Source organism: Patiria miniata, unplaced genomic scaffold (genome assembly GCF_015706575.1).
Source record: "Patiria miniata isolate m_02_andy unplaced genomic scaffold, ASM1570657v1 HiC_scaffold_19, whole genome shotgun sequence".
Lineage (NCBI taxonomy): Eukaryota > Metazoa > Echinodermata > Asteroidea > Valvatida > Asterinidae > Patiria > Patiria miniata.
The window spans coordinates 7,552,895-7,580,312 of record NW_024037057.1 but is presented as its reverse complement, the minus strand read 5'-3'; the positions used below and the strand labels follow the sequence as shown (position 1 = coordinate 7,580,312).

At 41.6% G+C, this 27,418-nt stretch overlaps 1 protein-coding gene across 1 annotated transcript; it reads left to right on the top strand.

Annotated features, from left to right (window-relative positions):
• The first annotated feature begins 215 nt into the window (after positions 1–215).
• On the top strand, positions 216–16,443 carry LOC119725370. The gene is made up of 21 exons (XM_038196775.1): positions 216–291; positions 1,170–1,580; positions 1,775–1,888; positions 2,040–2,423; positions 2,605–2,712; positions 3,216–3,335; positions 3,799–4,179; positions 4,703–4,813; positions 5,139–5,252; positions 6,144–6,476; positions 6,935–7,057; positions 7,329–7,682; positions 8,208–8,336; positions 9,343–9,462; positions 9,869–9,989; positions 13,228–13,299; positions 13,568–13,639; positions 13,833–13,904; positions 14,585–14,656; positions 14,975–15,085; positions 15,246–16,443. The coding sequence occupies exons 1-21, from the start codon at positions 216–218 to the stop codon at positions 16,441–16,443; spliced, it is 4,596 nt and encodes a 1,531-aa protein (XP_038052703.1).
• Positions 16,444–27,418: the final 10,975 nt, after the last annotated feature.

Below are 27,418 nucleotides of genomic sequence, written 5' to 3'. Positions count from 1 at the left end.
TACACAAAAATCGGGAGCCAAGGATGATATTCGGTATAGCCGAATGTTCGGTATAGCGTTGATCGGTATAGCGACGTTCCATTGTTTTATCTGTAAACAATTAATACAGATGAATGCCATTTTTCCCGTCAGCAGTTTGATTTATCACGAGGATAATCTACTCGGACTTGTACTCTCCGTTCAGCGGAGGAGGCCGAAAAAGAGCTTTCGTCACCATGTTCTTCGTGAGCACGCTAGTCGTGTTACAGGCAACTTTCTGGACCGTTCCCTCACTAAACTACGGAATCACGGGTGAGTGAATTCAAAATGGCGAGCTCTGGTTATCGAGGAAAAGTACTTGTCTTGACTTTTCGAACAAAATGTATTTATGAATGGGAATAAATATGTGCTTGGCCGGCGTATAGCGTGAATTTAGGTTTTCATGAAATACGGACTCATTGGTAATATCGCGCATGCCTAAGCGAAAATAATTAGCAGGTGACCGGTCACGTGAGAGGGTTTAACCAATAAAAGGGTAAAGGAGTCAGATTTCCATTTCCATTTTTTTAAAGCAGCTAGGAACCTGGTTTCTCTAGGGCCGGCCATTATCAGCGTCAAGGCCCCTAGTCAGTTTTAAAGCTACTTGTTTAAAACCGATGGAGCATGAATTGTCCGAGGCAACCGAACCCTCTCTCTGTCTATTAAACAATGCGCACTGATCGCTTTCACGCCGTATGGTCAAGTGATCGTTGTAAGATGTTGAACTCGGTCAGAAACACTGTAAGAAATGTGCATGAATCAGAGGGGGCGGGACTCGTGGCCAAATCCATAATGGTCTGTACTACTTTTCAATGATCAGGCTTTAACTAGCTAGCAGTTGCAAAACACATCATTACCATAAATAGGCCTGCATTGGTTCTCATCTGTGAAGATCAGGTGAGCAGCCAAGGTTTTGTTTGCCCATTGCAAAATCGATCCCCCGTTAATCCATTTTCATCGACCGATTTTGCTTCTATCAGTGTACATCCCGAGTTCGCTTTTAAAATCTCTAGCTGGTCACTATCCACCCCGACCCCATCCCAGCTACGCCACTGCTCAAGATTGCACTCTTGATTAAGGCCTATCTGTCAACCTCACGATTGTTTGCTTGAAAAGAGATCCTCAATTATGGTTTCCAATTCCACTCAAAGATGCCTACGATTGCGGCGATGTCAGCATTCAACTCAACGCGAGATCACCGGATGTCACCGTACAGGCCCCGCCGGCCTCCAGCGCTTGCCTGGCCAGCCTAGCTTGCACCTGGCTCGTCACCAGCGAACCTGGATCCTCCATCTATCTCCAGATCCTGAAGCACCATCCCAGGCAGACCTCCTTCGGCTTCGACCCTGAAAACCAAGACGAGGTGAAGATAGGCGAGGGTAATGAGCCGTCTGACTCCACTGCCCTGTCCAGGATCAGACTGCATCAGGTGCCGCAGCTGGACGACGGAAGGGTCTATTTTGTCAATAGCAGTTTGGCCTGGGTGGAGGTCACGGCGCAGGCACGAGTCTCTCCATCATGTGTCCAATTCGAGTTGATGTTCACCCAGCGGGAAAACCCAGGTACGTTCGGGTGCTTTTGAGAGGTCAGGGCACTCTCAAGTTGTTAAACCAAATCAGAGGAACCAGATATCCTTTACTTACTCTACGAAAACCATCTGTACATTGAGGGTACATTCAGCCTCGCTTGTGCGTCCCGTATTGCTCTTGACTATTTTGCCTTTTTGTTCCCTGTTTTCTGTCTATGCCTCAATCAGGTATTTGTGACACAAATACCGTCCTGTGTTCTCACTCCTCGGTGTGTCTGCCTGCCTCGGCCTATTGCGATTCCCACGTAGACTGCGGCGACTTCTCGGACCAGGTGGACTGTGGTAAGTTCAATTGAAATCGGTAAATGTTATATTTTGAAAGTGGGTGTTGTTGACGAGAGTCGACCCACCTGAACATCAGCAATGAGTGCAGCAGCCTATTTGGTATAGAAGGTTTTGAAATGTGAATGTTTTCTTATCTCACTTTGAGAAGAGATGTGTGGGAACACGACGATCCCACCGCTGACACCAGGCGTCCCACACGTCATAGTCTATGCCACGTCGTGGAGGCCTACATCTTCTAACCAACTGAATCCGCAACACACCGACTGTCTCTGGCTGATCCGGGCTCCTAACGGCACAATCGTCGAGATCAACGTCCTTGCCAACAACAATGTCGGCCCCGCCATTTCTCTGGGAGCCGTCTGCGAGGAGGGGGTCAGGGAAGCTTCAAAGGCATTGTTCAGTCTGGGTGCTGGAGAACTGCAGATCATGTACACAAACGAGACCAATCTCTGGCTGCTGACCGACATATCTCCAGTTATTCACTACAGAAGGGCTGTTTTTGAGATCAGACTGACTGCGTATTTAAAGCAAGGTAACTCATTGTTAGCGTATTACTCATCGTGAGCATATTACTCAGAGCGAAAAACACGGAGGGCTTAAATTTAGAGACACAATTTTAGACGAATAAGTGGTAAGTGGTAGCGGCAATTCATTGTATATATATATTGCTACATGTACTGTATGGAGACATTTACCCTTGCTCTTTTATCTAGAGTGTAAACCAACCGAATTTCAGTGTCACAACCAGCAGTGCGTGGCGGCAACCAGACGATGCGATGGTGCACCGGATTGCCAAGTGATGGAGGACGAATATGGATGCGGTAACAATATAAGAAGGAAAATATTTTGCATCACACTAAGGGCCAGAGAAGTTTGTAAGGCGCGGGAAATAGCTGTGAAAATATTTATGATTTGTGATTGGCTTATTTTGGCCTGGTGTATCAATTTGATGAACAATATTTTCTGTTAAACAGCTTCATAAAATCGAACAAAGGAAGTAAAATGAACCGCTCTGTTTGAGATAAATGGACCCAGTCCGGTTTAAGTCAGATATTTGGTAATTGCACATTATCCGGGGAGAGTATCAAACTAATTTGGACTACTGTGAAACCTGGTATCTTGTACCCTGACCACACGTCATTTTCCTAATGATCTTCAATACGTCTGTGCGATACTGCCAATGAGTTCGTGGTTTCATAGATTTTAAATATCGCTGTACACCGTAATATTGTAATTTTACACGAACGCCAACTAGTGTAAATAATTCTTGCTGACAACTTCTTGCTTACAAATTTTTACAAAATAGCTCTTTTTTATGATATAGCTCCTCCTTGCTCCGGACAAGAAGCGTTCTTGTGTCCTTCGGACGGATTTTGCGTGAACTCGGAGCATGTTTGCAGTGGGATCGGGGAATGCTCGTATGCCTGGGACGAGTTCGACTGCGGTAAGTACGACAAATTAAGACAGCAAGGTGGTTTCCTTTCCTCACGTTTGGGGCGTCGAACTATGTCAAGTTGCTGCACTTGAATGTTATTTAAAATTTATCTGAAGATGCCTGAGCCCATTTCCCTCAAATCGTTGAAACAAAAACTGATTCTTGCCTTCGCTTTTGGACACTGACAGTGTTTGGAGAAGTAGCGAAATCACGTAATAGCTGGTAAACTTCGAGAAAGAAGCTTCGAATTATACGAGTTCGGAAACAGTAACTGTTGATTCAAGGAGGCACAAGTGTAGGGCGGAAGAAATACAAAAACTGCTGTACATAGCAATTGCTCCTTTAATTGTCAGCAATACTTGGTAGCCTCGGCTATTACAGGTGACTCAGTGGTCCTGGCGCCATGACTCGACTCACTATACTCTTCAAGAAGTCTTCATTATGTTAACAGTTGCTCTCATGCACTTTCCAGGTCGATGCGGCGGTTTACACATCAGCCTTACCCCAAATGAAACATTCAGCCTCAGCCAGACGATCGACACCTCAGTGGAGTGCATCTGGCTGGTGTCCGCTTCTACCAACCATACCAGGATCCGGGTGGAAATCCTGGAATTGCCCATTTACGAATATTACGATGATTGGGATCTCTTCGTGTATGCCGGACTGTATTTCGGTACTGGGCACGAGCCTTCCACGACAACTGCAACTCATGCCTTTACCCAAGTGACGTATCTGGGCACAATCAGCTTCGAGGGGCCTCACTTCTGGATATGGCTAGATAAGTCGTCACTAGATTTCAATACCCCTGGTCGCCGCTACTTAAGACTGAACATTACAGAGTATGACGAAAAAGGTATTCAAGCGAAAGCCATTGGCGATTTAAAGTCGAGTAACATCTGGTATCCTGACTTGCTCGAATGCTTGGCACATTTTAACTTCGAATTTTCCAGACCAAAGAGACTGTTTCTAGCTGATCAGGGCGCCCAACGGCACAATCGTCGTGATCAACGTCCTTGCCAACAAAAATAAATTAAATCACTGCGATGTAACCCTTGATAACTGCAGGTTTTGATGTCGTCCTGCCGACATGAGACTGAGCGTTTTGACGTTGCATTTTTCATTGCGCACGCGCGTAACGCACACAATGAACGCAGTGCGATATCGTCATTGATCTCAATATGTGTGAATAATGGAAATCAATGGATATGCCCCTCATCTCAGTGTGTGGCATGCATTTGTATTGTCCAGACACGTTGCCGTCTTAGACCAATGAAATTACAGCATCCAAGCACACGATATAACAATTATGATTGCGTCAAAAGCCTTGTAACACCAGCAAAGACTTACTGTTTGCATTTTGCTCATCTTCAATCCAGAATGTGGTGAAAAAGAGTATTCCTGCTTATCCGGGACTCTCTGTATCAACCAAAGCAAAGTTTGCGACGGGAAGCCGGACTGTCCGGAATTCGAGGATGAGTTCGACTGTGGTAAGTCGGCTCGTTTACTTGTTATCTCTTGTCGGCGGCTGATAACATACTTTACAAGAGGAGCCAGGCTATGGTCATCTTTCTACCCGAGTGACTAACTGCATTGATTTGTGCCCAGAGAGCCTATCCATATCGCCATAAATCTAATGCGTAATACAAAAGGTTACATAAATTCAGTACAATGAATATATTAATGTTCACTTATGCATATTACAGCCAAACGATCTTATTGCCTTCTAAAAAGATGGAACAGGACCTATTTGCTAGCCACAAATCTATACGAACTATGCATTTACAACTTGAAACCTTTGTCGTTTCCTTACAGGTCTGTGTGGAAGTGGACAGTTCAAGTGTGGCAATTCACCATTATGTCTTACCAGTTTCGATTTGTGCGACCGAATATATAGCTGCAAGGATCACTCCGACGAGATCAACTGCGGTAAGAGACGACGTCCAGAGTGATGCAAGGAGAATTCCTGTCAATAGATATACCCAATTTTAATCCAATCGAACTGGTAATTCTCTAGATGTAGGACTTTAAAATGTGCATCTTTAAGAGGGCGTCACGTGACCAATAATAACGTCATCGTGATGTCATTGGTCAAAACCTCGGCAGTATTTGCTGTGTGACCCATGTTTGGAGTCGATGTTATGAACCAAAATGTCGAATTGTATGAGTGGAACTAAACGTTAAATGTTAAAACATGCATAAACATTAGCTGATGGCGTCATAATGACGCCATTTTTAAAAGGTGCATATCAATAACATACAAGGTAGTCTACCTATCCGCCGAGTTTCTTGACGATCGGACCTTCCCTTGCAACAACGATACCTTTTTGTGACGCCATCATGACTTCGCACGGTATTTGTCACATTTTTGGGCGAACACAACAATACATTATTAAAAAAAATGCTTTTAAATTTAGCATGCTCTATTGATGAAATTCGGCTTCAGGAAAAAAAATTAAAAGCCATAAGAAAATCTATAATTGCGTTATAATTTATAACACACCTCGGACTAGCCTACACACCAAGAAAAGCAAAGTATGTTCCGCATTGTTACAGAAAAGCCCCCAAAAAATCATAAAAAAAACAAAGGTGTTTGGGATGTCTACGAAAAAGCCAATAACAAAATATGAGAACCAAAACGCGTACGCTTTTCCGCTGCAACTATGCGCAATTGACAAAAAATAAAGGGCAAGTAAATTTGAAAAAAAAAATAATAGTTTGTTCCCATGCACCATCGCACTCTTACAAAATAAGCACAACTCCGAAATTGAGAAGCAAGTCTATCGTCGGTTTTCATACCATTTCTCTTTTTTGGTACAGCACCTTGTGGTCAACTCCACAATGACATTACATCCGGCCCGCGTTCAATCACTTCGATCGGGTACCCCAGCTCCTACCCACCTAATTCGATGTGCTACTGGCTCCTGTATTCGGATCCAGGCTATGACGTTGTGGTCGTGTTCCACGACTCCCACACTGAAGAGTTCGCGGACGGGCTGTTCATGTTTAACGGGATTATGTGGGTGGCTGGCGTCTCAGGCGAGCGTTATCCCCAGAGGGTAGCTGTAAAAGAATACGTGGCGCTCTTGTTTATTTCGGACTTCATCTACGAGTATCCAGGGGTAAATTTCACTGTACAACAGGTGCAGTCAGGTGAGTTGAATTTTAGGAAAGCGTGATTTCTGGCGCTGTGGTCCAATGGTGACGGTGTTCGACTCAAGTGTCGTGGTACGTGGGTTCCAACCCTGGCGGGGAACATGGTGCATGTGTTCTTAGGCCAGATACTTCAAATTTACTACAATTGCCTCTCTCCACCCAGAAGTAAAAATGGGTACCTGTGCAGGTAGCGACCAGAATCTTGCTGATCGCGAGCTTCTACAAAACTGGACTCATCAAGGCCTGATGAACAGCAGCAATAATTTTTGGAGCGCTTTGAGTTTTATAAAGCGCTATGTATAAAGCACAACGTTGTTATAATTTTGCAATCAATATTCTCGATTTTTTGAATGAATAATGTAGCAATTCATTAACTTGTTTTTGTTTGTTTGTTGGGTTTTTTTTTTCACTGTAACCAAATGTGTATACATACACCTAAAATTCTGAAGATTTAGCTTCTTGTAGCGAGGGAGAAGTCGCCTGTAATGACACTGATGTGTTGTTCTGCATTCTTGAGAGCCAAGTTGGCGACGGTAAAGCCGACTGTCCAGACGGAATAGACGAAAGCTCCTCTGTAGGTAAGAAAAAACAAGTGTCGATTCTCCAATGAACTTTGAGGAGTAATGTATCATTCCAGGAGTACGAAAAAAACCTGTACTATAGTGTTATTCTGTGTTGACGGATCAGTAGATTGCAGTCGATAGAAAACAGTCCTCTTGAGCAACCTAGTGCATCTTGCTGGAAATATCTGCGGTATTTCACACGCATTGACTACATTTTGAAATACAGCTTACCACAAAATGCCTTATTATAGCTTTCTGTGTGCACTTGCTCTCATATTTCTTCAAGGCACATGCGGGGAGACACTGATCGACGTTCCATGGAACGACTTCTACGACCTGACCTCCCCGCTCTTTCACATCGGGGCCTATCCACACAAGAGCACCTGCGTCTGGCTCCTACTGACCGGCACAAGTCGGTACCAGAAGATCAAACTGGACATCCTCGCCTTCCATCTTGAGCAGAATTACGACTACCTACACCTGGGGGTCGGCAATGACAGCAGCGAGGGCCTGGTAGCCAGTCTAACGGGGACCACCAAGATTCTCAGGGTGCATTTCGAAAGCGATCGGGCGTGGCTTCGACTCCAGACCGATATTTTTGGCTCGGCTGAAGGCTTCCACGTTACTTTGAAGGCAGTCGGTAACAGACTAATCAAGGAATCATGTTTAAGTGACAAACGAACTCTATAAAGAAGAATTGGCAGTTGAACCTCCTTAACTTTAGCTAGCAAAACAGTCTAACAAATCGATCTTTACGATTAAAATAGGATTTCATTTTTCTTTATGCGATGAGGTCCCTTTTCTGCATATTTACATGACGAGAGCATTTGGCTGTTCAAAAAGTGTCCAAATAAAAAGCGCTAAAAGAGCATCATGCGGATGCTACACTTATTGAAGAATTGTCTTTTAAATAGTACACCAAAATTACTCTTTGATAGTAGAGGTAAAACAACATTCTGTACTTCCACACAGTCATCGAAAAAGTGGTTTTTCATTAGACACGATCGTATGAGTTATTTAACGTGTTTTGGGGAGTGACAACGTGCTTTAGCTTTACCAGTACTGCATGTGGCACTCTGCCTTGTAATGCGGCTTGCTGAATGCGCTTTGTTGAACAGTGTGTACTCAGACTTAAAAACGGTTTCTAACAGCCGCTTCTTTGCAGACAAGCATGCTGTTGCCGACTGCAATCCACGGTGTGAGCTGCCAGAAGGCTCCGTGCTCTGCCTGCAACCCGATGCGTTCTGTGACGGCTTTATCGATTGTTACGACAGAAGTGACGAGCATGACAAGTGTGGTATGCACTATGGAGTTTCGATGTTGCAGCAAATTGAAAGTCCGTACGGACCGAATAAATCTTGGGGAAATTTTGATGTCTAGACCAACGCAACAATTTCAGGCCGAGTTTCATTTAAGCTTGTCCGACTGGCCATCAGGCGTCACAGCCATAACTGCCCTACTGAAGGCCAGGCGCATCGCACTGAAATCCCCGCTCCATATCCGGAGAGCACTGTTATATTTAGTTTTTACTGTGTGGCTTTCAGAGGGCATTGATTGGCCTAGCTGCCTTTCCTATATTAAAAGATCCTACACTATCTGATGTCTGTGTGTCACGTTTGTTTTTTTTGTAAAAGGCCTAAGGAGTGTTAAATGCAATGTTAAAAAAAAATTGCAAGGGTTAATGGAGAGGTATCCAGTGTATGTAGGTCCTATGCTACGATTTCACTGTCCTCTGAAGTCACGGTTGGCACGTAAAAAATGATTTATTTGGTTTGTTTTGCTGATTTGGCAAATTTGTTTCGTTCAGACTTTTAATAGTGAAATACTTCAACTTAATCTCAATAAACACTCCAAAACGTATTACTGATGATGAACAATAATGCAGCTGATGATGAACAAAAAATAATGTTGATGATGAAAAGTGTGGCCAAGGTTTACCACGACAACTTATGGTCAACATACGAATTGAGGTACTACATTAGTATATGACTCAACTAAATTAGCGCAGGAACCCGCTTAAATCTGGAAAGATTCGTATCTTAATATTAGAAGCTTTTTGGTCCGTTAGGCACCTGTATTATAGGGAGCTGGATGGTGTGGCAACAACGTCGTATACGTTAGACGTGCTAGACCAAAATACTCGTGGCAAACACATCCATTTTTTTTCTGGGGGAAGTTTCTTTGTAAGATTCGCCAACCAGCAGATAGTAAAAGTCCTACCTGACTCATCGTACAAACATCTATTGAACGTATAACTTTGCATTTCTTGCTATCTCCGACATCTCGGCTGTCTCCGACAGGTAATATCAGTTGCGGCTTGGACCAATACCTATGCGCAGGCAAACACCAGTGTGTTCTACTTGAGTCCATCTGCGACGGGACATCCGACTGCGAGTTCGGTGATGACGAACAAATGTGCGGTGAGTTCATACTCCACCAAATAATTTCAATGTCAAAATTATGTTTATATTTATATTTTAATTTATATTTTTCGGGATGTACCTTTGAATTCTTCAGACTAAAGGCATTGTTGCTGTATCACATGATTCGCAGCACGCTCGTGCGGGTTACTTGGGCGACGACAACAACAACGCTTGCAGAACATGTTTTTATTTATCGTTTTATTTTACTAGGGTAGTCACATTAGTCAGCTAAGAACTGTTCTCCCTGGGGCCCTGCATTAAACATTTAAACAATACATATTATAGGACATTAAAAACTGGTTAGTCATTAAAACATACATGCAATGTACATCAGCGGTGTAAATTGCCACGGACTCGCTCCCCTATTTTACTTTTTAAAACAATTTTCATCCATTTCGTCCAGATGTGCGAGGTCGTCCCGAGGAATGCTCGGGCGCCCTCATCGAGACAAAGCTCCAAGTCAAATGCAACCAAGGCTGGAACTTGGCTACTCTGAACCACATAGCTGCCATCACTTCCATGCTGTGAGTGCCTTGTTGTATATGCCTTGAAATCTCATACATTCATGTCAGGCATACTGTAGTCAATGCTTTTTCAAACCCCGGTTCGAAAAAAAAACTGATGCTTTCTATATTTTCGGTTATTATTTACAAAAGTACAATGACAAAGCAAATAAAAATCAGAAAGTAAACAAAAAATAGAAATTGAAAAGTATGACCAGATAAGACTAAAGACTGATGCGAGTAGGAATGGGTTGGAGGGGGGGGAGGGAGGGAAGGGAGGGTGGACAGTTTGACAGGGGAGAGGAGATAGAGGGACGGAAAACAAGAACAATATAACATTTCAAACCGACCAGGGTAATCAAAAGTGTACTTAAACACTGTTGCCCTAAGGCCTGCCTATCCATGCTCGAAATGTCTACACAGAAAATAAATAGAATGCAATGCAAAAAATATTTATATATATATATATATATATATATATATATATATATAAAAACACTATATCAATGTAAAGAAACTGAACGAAGAAAAAAACAAACAAACAACCCAACAAACAAACAAACAAACACCCCAACAAACAAGCAAAAACCAAACAAACAAACAAACAAACAAACACCCCAACACCCCACAAACAAACAAACAAACCAAACCAAATCAAACCAAGCCAAACCAAGCCAAACCAATCCAAAACAAACCAAAGCAAACCAAACCAAACCAAACAAAGCTAACCCTAACCAAAGCAAAGCAAACCAAACCAAACCAAAGCAAAGCAAACCAAACCAAACCCAAGCAAACCAAACCAAACAAAAACCAGACCAAACCAAACCAAACCAAACGAAAGCAAACCAGACCAAACCAAACCAAAGCAAACCAAAGCAAACCAAACCAAACCAAACAAAACCAAAGCAAACCAAACCAAGCCAAACCAAAGCAAACCAAACAAAGCCAAGTCAAACCAAACCAAACCAAACCAAACCAAACCAAACCAAACCAAACCAAACAAAGCTAACCCTAACCAAACCAAACCAAACAAAGCCAAGCCAAACCAAACCAAACGAAAGCAAACCAAACCAAACCAAACCAAACCAATCCAAAGCAAACAAAGCTAACCCTAACCAAACCAAAGCAAACAAAGCCAAGCCAAACCAAACCAAACCAAGCCAAAGCAAAGCAAACCAAACCAAAGCAAACCAAACAAAACCAAACCAAACCAAACAAAGCTAACCCTAACCAAACCAAACCAAACCAAACAAAGCCAAGCCAAACCAAACCAAACGAAAGCAAACCAAACCAAACCAAACCAAACCAAACCAAAGCAAACCAATCCAAACCAAACCAAACCAAACTAAAGCAAAGCAAAGCAAGCCAAACCAAACCAAAGCAAAGCAAACAAAACCAAACCAAACCAAACAAAGTTAACCAAACAAAACCAAACAAAGCTAACCCTAACCAAACCAAACCAAACCAAACCAAAGCAAACCAAACCAAACCAAACCAAACCAAACTAAAGCAAAGCAAAGCAAGCCAAACCAAACCAAAGCAAACCAAACAAAACCAAACCAAACCAAACCAAACCAAACCAAACCAAACCAAACCAAACCAAAGCAAACCCTAACCAAACCAAACCAAACAAAGCCAAGCCAAACCAACCAAACCAAAGCAAACCAAACCAAACAAAGCCAAGTCAAACCAAACCAAACCAAACCAAACCAAACAAAGCTAACCCTTACCAAACCAAACCAAACAAAGCCAAGTCAAACCAAACCAAACCAAACCAAACCAAACAAAGCTAACCCTAACCAAACCAAACCAAACAAAGCCAAGTCAAACCAAACCAAACCAAACCAAACCAAACAAAGCTAACCCTAACCAAACCAAACCAAACAAAGCCAAGCCAAACCAAACCAAACGAAAGCAAACCAAACCAAACCAAACCAAACCAATCCAAAGCAAACAAAGCTAACCCTAACCAAAGCAAACCAAACAAAGCCAAGCCAAACCAACTAAGCCAAAGCAAACGAAACCAAGCCAAACCAAACCAAACCAAACCAAACAAAACCAAACCAAACCAAACCAAACCAAACATATCCAAACCAAACAAAGCCAAGCCAAACCAACCAAACCAAAGCAAACCAAACCAAACCAAACCAAACCAAACCAAACCAAACCAAACCAAACAAAACCAAACCAAACCAAACAAAGCTAACCCTAACCAAACTAAACCAAACCAAACAAAGCCAAGCCAAACCAAACCAAACGAAAGCAAACCAAACCAAACCAAACCAAACCAAACCAAAGCAAACCAAACCAAACCAAACCAAACCAAACTAAAGCAAAGCAAAGCAAGCCAAACCAAACCAAAGCAAACCAAACAAAACCAAACCAAACCAAAGCAAACCAAACAAAACCAAACCAAACCAAACAAAGTTAACCAAACAAAACCAAACAAAGCTAACCCTAACCAAACCAAAGCAAAGCAAAGCAAGCCAAACCAAACCAAAGCAAACCAAACCAAACCAAACCAAACTAAACAAAGTTAACCAAACCAAACCAAACCAAACAAAGCCAAGTCAAACCAAACCAAACCAAACCAAACCAAACCAAAGCAAACAAAGCCAAGCCAAACCAAACCAAACCAAGCCAAAGCAAAGCAAACCAAACCAAAGCAAACCAAACAAAACCAAACCAAACCAAACAAAGCCAAGCCAAACCAAACCAAACGAAAGCAAACCAAACCAAACCAAACCAAACCAAACCAAAGCAAACCAAACCAAACCAAACCAAACCAAACTAAAGCAAAGCAAAGCAAGCCAAACCAAACCAAAGCAAACCAAACAAAACCAAACCAAACCAAACAAAGTTAACCAAACAAAACCAAACAAAGCTAACCCTAACCAAACCAAAGCAAAGCAAAGCAAGCCAAACCAAACCAAACCAAACCAAACCAAACTAAACAAAGTTAACCAAACCAAACCAAACCAAACCAAACAAAGCCAAGTCAAACCAAACCAAACCAAACCAAACCAAACCAAAGCAAACAAAGCCAAGCCAAACCAAACCAAACCAAGCCAAAGCAAAGCAAACCAAACCAAACCAAACCAAACCAAACCAATCCAAAGCAAACAAAGCCAAGCCAAACCAAACCAAACCAAACCAAACCAACCAAACCAAGCAAATAAAAACCAAGGTCTGTTGAAGATGTTTTTCCGCTCGGTTTTTATTATTTCATTTTGTTTCCTTTGTCTACCGTACTCGACAGAGAGCTCACCGAGGGTAACGCGACAACACTGGAGGAAGGCCTGTTCAAGAGATTTCCCAAGCTTCGCACACTGTAAGAGTCCCTATTTACATTTTAGTGTTTCTAGTCTTACTGCTTGTTCAGTGAAAAGCTTCTTTGGTTCATAATGGCCACTTCCTGGCAGTCGTAACACTTTTAAATGTAATGAGAACGAATATTTCTGCTTGTCCCTCAGGACAAAGACCTTGCAAAAGCACTTGTTGGTGATAAGCAACAAATAAAGCATTTACAGACGACCAATTTTTCTTCACTAAGTAGTCTTGGCTTGACAGAAATTTGTCTATTTTGTCGTTGTGTGCAGGTCTCTAAGAAGGAACAACATATCGTATATCAAGCTAGGCGCATTTGCAGGGCTGAGGAATTTGACGTCACTGTAAGTACGATATGTGGACACAGAGCCTTAACTTCTCTTAAACATATCATGTTAGTTTTAACACTGGTTCTTTATGACAAATCATGTCAGTTTTAACACTGATTTTTTATTGTTAATAACATAAATGTATTCGGATCGCACATTCTGAACTCCGTAGGCCTGCAAAATAGTTTCAAAATTTTCTCCGATCCAGGGACCTGTCTGAAAACAAGATTGGCGAATTGGACGGCGGAGTTTTCAGCGAACTGACTACGTTGACTGTATTGTAAGTACACCACTGAATTTCTTGTATACTCTGATAACTATTAGATCAGCTGAAAAATAGATAACATTCCAATAAAAAACAAATCTCTCTGAATTAATACAAAAAAAAACACAATAAAGTATTCTGATCGATTCGTAGTTGGTGGCTCCGATGTTTGTTGATGACACGCGCAATGTGCGAATCTGGGCAAATTCGGAATTTGCCCAGGGCAAAGTGGAAATTCCAATACTGCGCGGCAAAGTGGGAATGCAGTGGTACATCTAACATTTATTCCAGCAAAAACGCTAACTAAATTGTATCTGTTGCAGCATTCCCACATTGCGCTGTAGCAAAACCATGGGCAAAGTGGAAATCAAAAAGACACTATTTTGGAAAGCTAGGCCTATTTCTTACCTACTACAACCTAAGCGGGAGGTACCTGAAGTGGTCATCGGCACCATTCTCACATCGCGCTATTACTGGGCATGGGCAAAGTAGGAATCGTTTTTGAATTACAACTTTTATACGAATAGATTCGTGTAAAAGTTCTGGATTCATTTCCACTTTGACAGGCAGTATTGGAATTCCCACTTTGCCCACCCAGGCAAAGTGGGAATTCCAATTTTGTGCAGATTCCCACTTTGTCCGCGACAGATTCAATGTATTCGTTTGCTAATCATTTATGGCGCTTTATATTTCAGGGGAATGCGTAAGGTGCCGCTTCGACTTATCAGCGACCGAGCGTTTGAAAGCTTAAAAAATCTCGAAACACTGTAAGTAGCGTCGACACGATTCAAAAATGTTCCCATATTCCAGGTTCTCCTTGACCTGCTAAGTCAGTCACAATGACACAAAGGGAAGGAAGATCAGACAAATGTTCAGGCACGCCCTTTAAATTGTCTTCACAAACAAATTAAAAGTAGGCTATTTACAGGCCTATCTTTAATAAAGACCAGGAACGATTTTGAAGACTTTGGAATAAACATGCTGTTATCTGATGCTATAGCTATTGTTTGATGCTCTCTCTCGCCCAAATTGCCAAAGAAAACGTATAGCTGATGTATTCACTGCGTGTTTTGCTTGACCTACAGAATACTAATGCCAGACAACAGCCCAGCAGATACCAACGGTTTCTTCCAGACACTGTCAGCTACCAAGGTAGAAGATGGAGCACTTAAAGACCTCACCTCACTTCAAACTGTGTACGTATTTTAACTTGTTATTGTATATGTCTCTATCCAGGAGAGGATGATTAGCTTTCAAGACTGTTCTCCCTCTTATGACGCTTATTAGACAAATCAGCATCTTTTCTCTTTTTCAGCCTGTGTATACTAACTTCGTTTTGTCTATCTATTCAAATAGATACGTTGATGACCATCGCCTGTGCTGTGACTTCAAGTCGCTGCTTCCAGATGACAATCAGTGCATCAACATCCAGCTTCAGTCACCGCTGTTCAACTGCGGCCGGCTAATGCCCAACACTCTCCTCCAGGTCTTCATGTGGATCCTGGGCTTTAGCGCCCTCATTGGCAACCTGTTGGTCATCGCCTGGCGGATTCGTGAGGACAGCGGCAAGGGCAGCAAGTACGTGCACTCATTTCTGGTGCTGAACCTGGCCATGTCCGATTTACTGATGGGCGCATATATGGTGATCATCGCCACCGTCGACGCCATCAAGAAAGAGGAGTATTACCTGACGGCTACAGAATGGAGGAACAGCGCCCTCTGTAAGGCAGCAGGGGTCATTTCAGTGTTGTCCTCGGAGGCCTCCGTGTTCTTCATCACCTTGATCAGCGTGGATCGTTACCTGTGTATCGTCCATCCGTTCAGCCGTCTTCGCCTCCAAGGGAAGTCAGTCTGGGTATCTGTAGCCTCGATTTGGGTCACATGCCTGGTAGCAAGCCTCGTTCCCACGGTCCTGGTAACCAGCGACTCGGACATCTACGGATTATCCGATGTCTGCATTGGGCTGCCGTTACTCACCAGGCCAGTCACTTTCACCTTTAAAGAGGAAGATCTTGGTGGCGGGCTTGGTAACGACACCTTTTTGATCCCTCATCCCCAGGGCAGCAAACCCACATGGTTATACTCCATCGTGTTGTTTCTCGGTGTCAACCTCGTCTGTTTTCTCCTGGTCAGCTTTTGCTACGCCGCCATCTTTGTAAAGGTCAAGAGGTCAATCCGGCGCGTGAAGCGCCACCAAGCGCACAAGGATGAAGAGATTAAGATGGCGTCAAAGATGGCTGTCATCGTGGGCTCTGATTTCCTGTGTTGGATGCCTGTCATTATTCTTGGTATCCTGTCCCAGACCAGTGTGATTCAGATCCAGCCAGAAGTCTACGCCTGGTTGGTAGTCTTTGTCCTGCCCATCAATTCCTCCCTCAACCCCTATCTCTATACCATCGTGACCATGGTCAGCCGAAAGCAACAGGCGAAACAAGCCCTGAAGAAAGAACAGAAGCCGAAGGTTTATCTCATCTCCAAGACACCACTGGAGCAGAAGAAAACCCCATCCATTTTGTCTAACACAGCGACTGGCTCTACACATCTGGAACGCTAACGTGAAAAGATGGCGTAATATATGTTGATTTTTGTCTCTTGGGGGCAGTAGACATCTACTTCAACATTGTTCCAGCGAGTGCTTAACTGGACTTACTTCAACAGTATGAACAGCGCCCTCAATAACTGTTCAATCTTATGTAGTTTTATTCGTGTTACATGTTATTAATGGTCTGACCCATTTGCTGCAAGCTGTAGCCAAAAACCTACCGTTAGAAGTTTCCTGATGACTGTTTAACAAGTTTATTATACCAGATATTTGTTAAGAAAAGTCAAGCTACAGAAATAAGTGTCAGATTTTCTTGTAACATTGTATTATGACAAAACAAACGTTTGTGTCTTTTTCACGTGCATTTTCAACATGAGATTAACATGTTAATACATAAGTACATGTACTGTTTTGATAGTGTTTTGAAATAACTTGTCATTATGTAATTAGCTTACCACGATAGTTGCACTCTGTGTTTATAAACATACTGTAGGAATTATTTAGGCATTTTAATAACTTGTATAGTCCAGTTCTGGAATTCTGAAATATTTAAAGGTTTATCAGTCAATGTTGAAGGTGACACATTTAGACATTTTTCAAAGGATATGTAAAATTGTGAACTTTGTTTTATAAGCAAAACTTTGTCAGAGATTGTAAGGAGTACTTTCATCTGTCGTTTTATCTCCGATTGAATAGCAAATCAGGTAGGAAAGCAGCTAAACAGACGAGCAAACAAAAATCAGAAGCCATCCGAGTTACAGGACTTCTTCCTGTGGTTGTGTTTCTTGACGGCCCAAAGATAAAAAAAAAAAAATAAAAAAATAAGGAACCTGTTCGTTGAAGGCCTACACAAACTGACAAGTGGTGATGGCACTACCACACGTGTATGGGGCACTAGAGACTGAATAGCCCTAGACATAACTGCAGTCATTGACAGGGAATGGGGCCTAATTTAAAAGGACAACTTAAGCGGTCAAGTACATTGAACAAACAAACAAACAAATAAACGCGTATCGGTGGAAGTTGCCGATCTATGCGTTCGAGAAGGGTGCATACCTATGTTCCTCAATACTATGTTCCCCAATACCTATGTTCCCCGAAATCTTTACCCTAAACCATAACCATAACCCTAACCCTACTCCCTAACACTAACCCTAAGGATTTCGGGGAACATCGGTATTGGGGAACATCCTAACTCTTGCCAAAAAAAAAGTGTGAAAAGGATTCTCAGCTCCATCGGATTAAGAAAGTGCAGAATTTGTGCTGCCACTGAGAAATTTAGAAGCCAATGATTATGTCCCATGCCTTCAAGCGACACTGTTATTTGTTATTCTCTTTTTTTCCTGTAAGTTTTAAAAGTCAGAGTTCAGCTTAGATATGGTTCTGTATTCTGTTCTGTGTGTGTTTGTTTGTGTTGTAAGACCAAAGTTCAATTGCTAAAGTCTCTTAAATATTGATGTCGTAATTTTTCGATATGTAATCGTGAAATTAGTATTCATTCATTAAAATCACACGACATGTAAAAAAAAAAAAGTTAACCAGCAAAAACAAATTTCTTCGATACATTTATTTATAAAAGGGACATGAATGTTTAGCCCTATTAATAGCCCTCGGTTTCAAGGTTTATCGGGAATATTATTCTTGAAATAGTATAATCGTATTCCAGCCGGAGCGATTCGCTCGATGTTTCGGTCGGTATGAACTGATCATCTTCACATGATTCTTCTTCTGACGGTCATACCACAATGAGGAAACCTTTCCGATTATTTCAAGGAGACACTTTTTTAGAGTGACTTTATGATGAGTATCCGAAACCACCTCCTGAAATGCACCATCAACCACGTACAGTAAAAAGCCTCGAATCACTAGCGAAACTGGCGGTGCAAAGTAATTTAAACTCACCTCTGCTTCAGCAAAACACACAGGAAGCCACGGAATCAATGAAGGCGTCGTGTCATCCGACAGAGCCCTACTTTAAACGAAATGAAATTGTTACTGATATATAATGTCACGACCACCGGCAACAAATTGCCCCTGATATCAACAGCGTGGGGAAATTGAGTCAACAGTTTTAAGTGTTGAGCGGAGGATGCAGGTGTTTTGTGTGATAACACGATTGCATGTGATAGCAGGATATAGTACACAACACTTTGTTATTGCGTGCCGTATCTCCTGCTAAAATAGTCGCGTTCCCAGGCTTAAGATCCATGGGAGCAGTTTTATATTATTGTTTTTAACAAAAGCCATACCCCCCCAACCTAGGTATTCCTGCTGCGAGAGTGTCTTGAGTGATTTAACAGTGGTGATTTTTTTTAAGTGGTTAATTTATTAACGAAGGCTCGGAATTCAAAGGTTTTTCCTTCACTTTTTCTTACAAATATCTATTGAAAAATGACAAGTTATTACTGTTTGTGACAGATTACGTGATGGATTATGCTTTTAAATCGCGGACAGATAGTTAAAAATATTTATATCATCAGCTCCATCATTGCCGAGATATGGAGACTAACAAGCTCCAAGCACGAGGAGCTGTGTATTACCATGGTTACAACATTTTCCTGGCCTTTTCGCCACGCCGGGTGTGTTAGTGCGCATGCGCGTATAATAATGATTCGCGTGACGGGCAACTGAGACATGCTTCAAACAACATTGTCTGGCCGATCTTGGTAATGCACGCATTTAACATGCGGTGATGTTTTGACGTGGGCAGGGTGTGGTTTCATTTCGTGTCCGATTCATCTGTGGTAACGTGGCCATACGGTGTTCTTAGCGCAGATTCTTCATACACTGCACTCCCCTGGAGTGAAGCTTAGAATTTGAGGAGAAGAAAGAGGATTTCGTACTAAAAGGTAAAGGTAAAAGGGGCGAACCTGTGTTAACAGGAACGGAGTGCCCATCTCTCTTTCATTAGCGACTGGGCCAGACTCATATGCTGCTGTGGGGGGATCGCCACACTTCCGCCACAGCGAGCCTGTTACCTTCCCAGCATTGAATAATGCCGGTACCCTCTTAACACCTGGGTTGAGAGGAGTAATTGAGGTAAAGCCCCTTATTCAAGGGCACAACACGCATGACCACGGCGGGGCTCGAACCCACAACCTCACGATCATGAGTCATGGCTAGACCACACGTGCTAGAATTTGGAGAAAAACTATAGTCTCGTACATCCAATGTAAACGGGTCTAAACACCCAAATCCACATATTGACTCTGGCAGGAATCAGCCGGCATCAACAGAGGTAGACGGAGAGGAAGAAACCTCCACAATTATCTACCCGACTGCCCACATGTTTAATTTACTACCAAATACCGCCCACCACACAAGTATCAACCGCTGCGGCTCAGTTCTGTAATTGAACACGTCCGAATCCACCGTTTTCGAGTGAAGCAGCATTTTGCAATTTTCACTCAACCATATCGATTCTCTTCAAAACCTCGCAATGGTGTAATGAGTCATGACGTCTGTGCAATAGAGATACTTCAATAAAAAGGCGCAGACAGGATATAAAACGCTTTTGATGCACCACAGCGAACGGCACGTATTCTGACTGATGACAACCTGTTTTCCTCGACTAGACGGAGCACGCTATAAAGCCTAGTTGTATAAGCTGTACCGAGACTGATAAGAACAAAGACGATTGTCAGCTGGATTGGGCTGGAGAGGAGTTGAGCCGAATTAATTTGTTGGAAGGAATTCTTTGTGTCGGAAAGGTAGGTCGGAGTAGGCATCAAACCATCAGAAAGGTAAGTGAGAATGGACTTGTAACTCTACATTTACTGTCTTCTTTCCAAAGCGTGAAATCTCACCGTGTAATTATGTTTACAAAAATTACGTGTGGGGTAATTCAGAGTGAAATTGGAAGTAAGTCTATCCCGAGCCAATGTGGGCCATCGGGCCGGAGTTGATCTCCGGTTTCAGTAGCATGAGACGACTGAGTATATTTCTATTCCCCCTGGATACGTAGGCCTATCTGTATCATAATAGTCGGCAAAGGATCCCAGCAAGGGCGGATCCAGAACACAATTTTTTTTTGGGGGGGGGGGTCTCCAAAAAGTGGGGCAAAAACTTACGGCGTGGGGTTCGGGGCCCGCTTCAGGGCCCCGAATTTTTTTCTAGATTCTCGATTTCTGACCACTTTAGCCAATGTTTTTTTGAGGAAAAGATGGTGGTGTACTCATTGCCTACCTTTATTGCGACGTCACATAAAAAAAAAAAAAAATTGGTTTCGGTTTTTTTTGGGGGGGGGGCATGGCCATGGCCCCCTTTGGCCCCCCCCCCCCGGATCCGCCCTTGGATCCCAGGGGAAACATCACACCAACTTAGAGAGGAGACAATGAAGAGAAATTACAGTTAGAGATGGGAGGGAAATCCCAGATAGATATTTTGGGGAAAACCCACAGAATCTGGGGTGGGGGATCTCAAAACCCAATCCACATATTGATCCATGCGGGATTCGAGCCTGGGTCACAGCGGTGGAAGGCGAGGAAAGTACCGCTTCGCCAACCTAACTCTCCTGGATAGGATGCCAGTCCATCGCAGGTACTGCCGGGCTATAATACTGGTGTATAGCCTAATTTAGGACTCTTTGAAAAGCGGACTCGTTGGTAGTATTACGCATGCCTAAGTGAATATAATCAGAGTGACTGGTCACGTGAGAGGGTTTATAAACCAATAATAGGATATAGGAGTTCGAGTCCACATTTCAAAGTTCGCTTTCCATATGACACCGGTACCAATTTTTACTCCTGGGTGGAGAGAGGCAAGTGGAGGTGAAGTGGCTTTCCCAAGAGCACAACACATGACCAGCATATGGATTCGAACCCTTGACCATGAGTCACGAGCCCTGACCACTAGGCTAAACTCCCCTTTGAAAACATTTTGAAATTCAAAGGGTACACGAGCAAAGTACTTCTCGATTGAAACCTGCTGCATTCGATTCGGAAACTTTTTTTTTTACTTACCCTCCAAATAAGGGCCATTTAGCGGTTTTTTTTTACATAGACACAAAACAAAATATAAATAAAATTGTACCACAAATCAATCAATCTTCACAATATTTTCAAAAATTGGCCATTTAGATAAAACCTTGTGCACAGTATAATTTTTTTAGCAAGACGAAACTTTTTTTGCCAGACCGCACTGCGTGGCTGCTCAAGCAAAAGTGACCGTGTGCTCGAATTTACAGCTATATTAAGTTTAACTATAGTGAGCTAGTTCATGCCCTTAAATCATTGTGGCAAGGGGATTGAATGGCTAACTTTCTGACCAACCAATCAACGGTCCAGCGGTGATAAATGATTTGAAGCTTCAATTTCATTTGCCTCAAATCGATTATTTACAAAGGCTATCCTTTTCCCCACATTGTAACGAAATCCGACTAAGTCCTCAGACCGAGCGTGTGTAGGCACTTGATGTTTAAATCTAAGTTAATGATCATTTTCTTCAATAAAATAATACAAAGATTCAAAAGCAGGTCAGGATGATCAATATTGTACCCAAATGCAATAGATTTATAGCATAGGTTTAAACCACTGACCTCTATATAAAGACTGGATAGCGGATATCCATACAGCATTCACACAGTAATCTTTGCATATTTACCAATTCGCCCCCGGTCTCACAAAGATGGCCTCGTATAATACAAACGTTCTACGCGTATATACGTGCACGTTGTATCAACAGTTGACGCGCATTTTAGTCACGTACACATATTATGATGTTCTAAAAGGGACATTATTTCCGTAGTGATTATTATTTCCAAAACGCCGAAAAAGTGAACTGCGGCATTAAAAAAGTAAATCACGTCGTTAGAAAAAATCGTAAACCTTAGTCAGTGGTGGTGGTAAAAATATAAGTCAAGTGAACCGCGATGTTACAAAAGAAATCATGCTGTCTCTAAAGACGGCGACTTGTCCTGTGTAGATCACCAGCCGCGGTCTCACCGGTCTCACCAATATGGCGTCAAATTCATTCATTGTGCGGCTCTCTATTCGCTATCCAGTCTTTATATAGAGATCAGTGGTTTAAACGCACATGAGAATGGCTTTCCCACCAGTCTTCAAATTGAATCCAAACCTTTTTAAGTTTAACACAATCATACTTCTGTATGCATCACTGTTTCGGGAAACTTAGAAAAAAAAGGAGCAAGAATCATCATCCACAGCTTTCATTTTGAAAAGTCTAACATTTTGTCATTAGGGAATCCATATTAATTTTGTACTGGAATTAGATTTGGGTTTTTGTTCGGAAACTCGATCGATTAGAATGAATGAATTTAACCCAAAACATGTTGCTCCTAGTTTCAGTCGAATGAATCTTTTGCTCGTTGGGAATACGATTACCAGAATGTGTTAATAAATGTTTATGAGGCAAAACATCCTTAGTAGAAAATATTCAGATGTTTGTGGTTAACTTGTTCATGAAACAGCAGTTGATTTATCTTTGAATGGTTTACGGGTACGAAACGTAAAAGTGACTAGCCGTTATTGAAAATAAAACTCGACGTTTCAGTCATTATACACTGACCGTCATCGGGAAGATATATTTTAATAGTGAGCGCTTAAATCATATTTCTCATGTGATATTGAGAAAAGGAAAAGCTTTTAGCTTAAAACCCATCGGATAGAATTCGCAATTTTTGACTTCATATATACATTCAAAATAGGTACAAAAACCATCCCGAAGTTTCGAACTTAAAAAAAAAATACAGAAATGCATCAATTTGGTGGTGGGATAGCTTTCACCAAAACTCACAAAATAGAAAATAAAAAAATTGGATGGAAAGGGCTATGGATAAAAGCAAAGAAAGAGATGAAAGGAATGAGGTTTTTATTCAAAATAACTTTTATTATTTATGGGGCAGCATATACGAACCACAATGGAGTCGCTCAGACTAAGTGGGGCTACGGTTAGAAATTATCGGTGCTTGAATGAAACAAAAAACGAAATTAACGAATTCGTCTGTTGCTGCGTGCCCCAGTTCTATTCGTAATGCATTCTATAATCAAATTAGAGTTTCTGGCGATGAAAAGGACTTGGCATGATTTCGTCGCAACGGACAGCAGTGCGGCCCACGCATTTTTGGAAATTTCATTTCCTTTTGCCTGAAATATATTTGATAAATAAACTACCGACATTCATCCATGATTACACACAAACACGAGACAAGAGCGCACAGAGAACTGATGGGGCTACCCTGGTAAAATAAAACGATAAATAAAATGCGTGAAACTTGGAGAAAAGTAATTTTGTCATGTCCCGACTGAATTAGAGAAGATTGAAAAATACTTGATCCAAAAAAAAAAGCCCACGATACACTGCAGAGAGCTTTTCAAAAGTTTCGCTTCGTTAATGTTTCAAATCTTTTCGTAAAGTCCATGGTATGTCCGAATCGACTGAATCACGAAATTGAAGAAAGAAACTTCAGAAAAAAATAAGTATATATCTATAGCTCTAAGGTTTAATAATCAAGGCAGAATTAAATTATATCGTCTTATTAAATTATGTTCCTTGCGTTGAAACATAATATTATGATTGTAAATCTGTAGCGCATTTATGTTTTTTTTAGGGTTTTTTTCTATCTTGATAAGGGCAGTATGCACAAGAATGATTAGTCCCTTTTCAGGCTGTAATAGAATGCACGTAAAACCACTCCCAACTGCATATTTTGGAACCTAATTCGATAGAGGCCAGCATGTCAAGTGGGTGACAACTGCATCTCAATGGTTGCTAGTGTGTCCAACACGAAAAGACGTATAAGGGCGTCAAGTGAATGCGAAAAAAAAATTCCGTTTCCAAAAGCAGCAGTTTAAACCAAAAAGCCCCGTTGCGAGGTTTCATTTGAAGTGTGTCTCGGGCACCCACCAAATTTGCCCTGTATCCGTGTGCTTGCCGCCCTTAATTCAATTCCAAAATCGAACTTAATTATACGAAACGTTTTCTGAGTGATAGGCCAACCATCGTTGTGACAGTCAGCCGCACAATATTTTGATGAATAATTTAGCAAAACGTGCCACTAGCCCGTTGTGTAAAAAAAGTACGATACACTTTTTATTAAAGATATAGTCCATCATTTGTAATTTGTGCATTTTGTTCGTTTGAAGCAACACAAGTGGTTCAAACTCTAATGAAGGATACTGAACAACTAACCTGTTGAAGTTTCAGCTCAGCTTCAGCTGTATATTCCGAGAAAAACAGCATTCTAGGATCCCAATTTCAAATCAAAAGTTGCTGAATCATGTTTTGAATTGGGCCTGAATTCAGCGTCCGAGACGCGTTCTCACTGAGCCGATTGCAGCTACGCGATGTCGCGCACTATCCGACGAATTGTAGCAACCGCGCGCGCATGTGCGTCGTGCCAATGCTTGCACGCGCTTCGCCGAATAACAAAACAAACTACTAATTTAAATTGTCCTACGGTGCGTCTTAAGACGCACCGTTGGAAAGGCGTTCTTTCGTTGATTACTTCAAATGACAGCTTGCCAGAAAGAATAATTTCACAGGGAGTTTAGTCCCCTTACTATCTTTCAACCAAGTATGTTTTTCAACATTAATTACGCCAGTTACTTTTCGGATGGCTGCAAATGATGGACTATAGCTTTAAATACTTTGGTATCATAGAAGTCGTACGCTTGCTTTGTGACTTCAACCGGTTTGTTTAAAGGCTCCATGAGATAAATTTTTCTTTGGAACACATTTTGTGCAAATTTCTACTTCTCTTAAAATGAATGAAACAAAAATGACATCCTTTTTTGGTTACTTTATTTGAAAAGTGCACTTCTTTAAGCATTAAAGGTTGTTCATGCTTTTACGGTCAACTGAGGGCGGTTTTGCTGTGATGTCATTTCAGGAACACACTTCAGATTTGGTTTTGTGAACCAAAAGATTTTCTCCTTAAAAACGTTTGTGAGAAACGTTTACTCATTGGCTTATATACTGCCGTGTACTGACAAAACGATTAACCAACGAAAAGAGCATCCACGACATAAAAATAATTAAAATCCTAGCATTTTGGGGGGCTGAAAAAGCTGTAACATTCTGATTTCTGCTTGAAATGACACTTTTGCTCATGAGTGTGGAAACTCGCATGCGTACACAAACAAAACAGGCGGCAAAATGCCATTGAAAATGGCAAAATGGACATTGAAAATTATCTTTAAAATCGGACACAAAGGTGCATTTTCAAGGATTGCATTACTAGAAAAAAATACCTTGCATGGGCCCTTTAACGACTCTTGACCGTGTAACTTTCAAGACAAGTAGGTTTAAGTTGAATCCCATTCAGCCGAAGTGGCTTATGCTCTCCAAAACAGTAGTTAATTTGAATTGTGAATATTACCTTGGATTGGACATTTGGGAAACATTCCCATAAACTTGTGCACAATATTTTTCAAAATTAAATGTGCCCTAACCCAATATTCCCTTTTCCAAAAATTTCGATAGTAATAAAGGCACAAGCAACAACAAAACCTGATTGCGACGCTAAAATTTTGCCTCTAAAGGGGAGGAGGGGGGCTGTGACATAATATTGGAGACATAAAAATGTCTCCCTAATTACCGATGTCTCCCACCGTTCGAAAAAATTACGATATCATGTCTCCTTAATGGTACATTTACACGTAATCTTTTAAAGCTATAGTCCATCATTTGCAGCTATCCGAAAAGTAGCTGGCGTAATTATTGTTGAAAAACATACTTGGTTGAAAGATAGTAAGGGGACTATACTCCCTGTGAAATTATTCTTTCTGGCAAGCTGTCATTTTGAAGTAATCAACGAAAGAAGGCCTCTCCAACGGTGCTTCTTAAGACGCACCGTAGGAAAATTTAAATTAGTAGTTCGTTTTGTTATTCGGCGAAGCGCGCGCAAGCATTGGCACGACGCACACGCACCCCCGGATCAGTGCGCGACATCGCGTAGCTGCATTCGGCTCACGAGAACGTGTCTCGGATGCTGAATTCAGGCGCAATTCAAAACATGATGCAACAACTTTTGATTTGAAATTGAGATCCTAGAATGCTGTTTTCTCAGAACATACAGCTGAAGTTGAGCTGAAACTTTATCAGGTTAGTTGTTCAGTACCCTTCTTTAGATTTTGAGCACTTCTGTTGCTTCAAACGAACAAAAATGCACAAATTACAAATGATGGACTATAACTTTAAGTGTTAACATAATTAATACGGCTTGAATTACACTATTGGTAATATACAAATATTATATGTAAATTGTGCGTCGAGTTTCAACCGACCATGATCTCGAATGAAGGTTGGAAGAAAATGTGTCATGCACATTATTATAATAACTTCACGTGATGAAAATTTAATGAGTCAGAAAAATGCAAGTACCACGACATGGCCTCCCTTCATGGTTAATAACGTTTTACGAAACAGAAGGTAACAATGTGAGCTCAATCATTTATCGGTAGCTCTAAAAAGCTTTTTATCAGCGACGCTTTTTTGTCTGGATAGTGAACGTAGTAATTTATTGATGAAAGCCATGTACAGTGTGCATCAAAAAAATGCGAACAAAATATATCGGGGTGCCAGACGTAGAATGTGTAGCCAACATAAATAATATAGGTATGGTTTGAAAGATACGCCTTCCCACTTTAAAATGAGACAACAAACGTCCAAATCTGATAATGTTTGGCAGCGTTATGAGTAATTTTCCAAGAGAGGCCAAATTGACCATGGGACCAAGTTTTCGATTTTAGGCATTGGGACAAGGGTAGCCTAATTGCCTCTGTGTAATGGATATTTGCCTGGCCTACAAAAAATGTATTTAGCGAGTAAATACAATTCTAAACACTTTCTTACTATCACCTCATGATAAAAATGTTCAGCATGTAAAAATGTTCACAAATGTATAGCAAGAAAGTGCTTAGAATTGACAAATCGGGCAATTGTACGAGGAATTACGTCATAGGATCTCTGTCTGTTCTCTTTCTACATGATTAAAGAAGCTTGTTTTTTTTTCTTGAGAGTAGTAAAT

What these genes read in the sequence shown, in the direction of transcription:
- LOC119725370 (XM_038196775.1), top strand. Translation starts at nt 216, where the DNA reads ATGTTCTTCGTGAGCACGCTAGTCGTGTTACAGGCAACTTTCTGGACC. An exon ending in AAGTGACGAGCATGACAAGT is followed by an intron (nt 8,337 to 9,342) that starts GTGGTATGCACT and finishes TGTCTCCGACAG; the next exon opens with GTAATATCAGTTGCGGCTTG. An exon ending in CTCACCTCACTTCAAACTGT is followed by an intron (nt 15,086 to 15,245) that starts GTACGTATTTTA and finishes CTATTCAAATAG; the next exon opens with ATACGTTGATGACCATCGCC.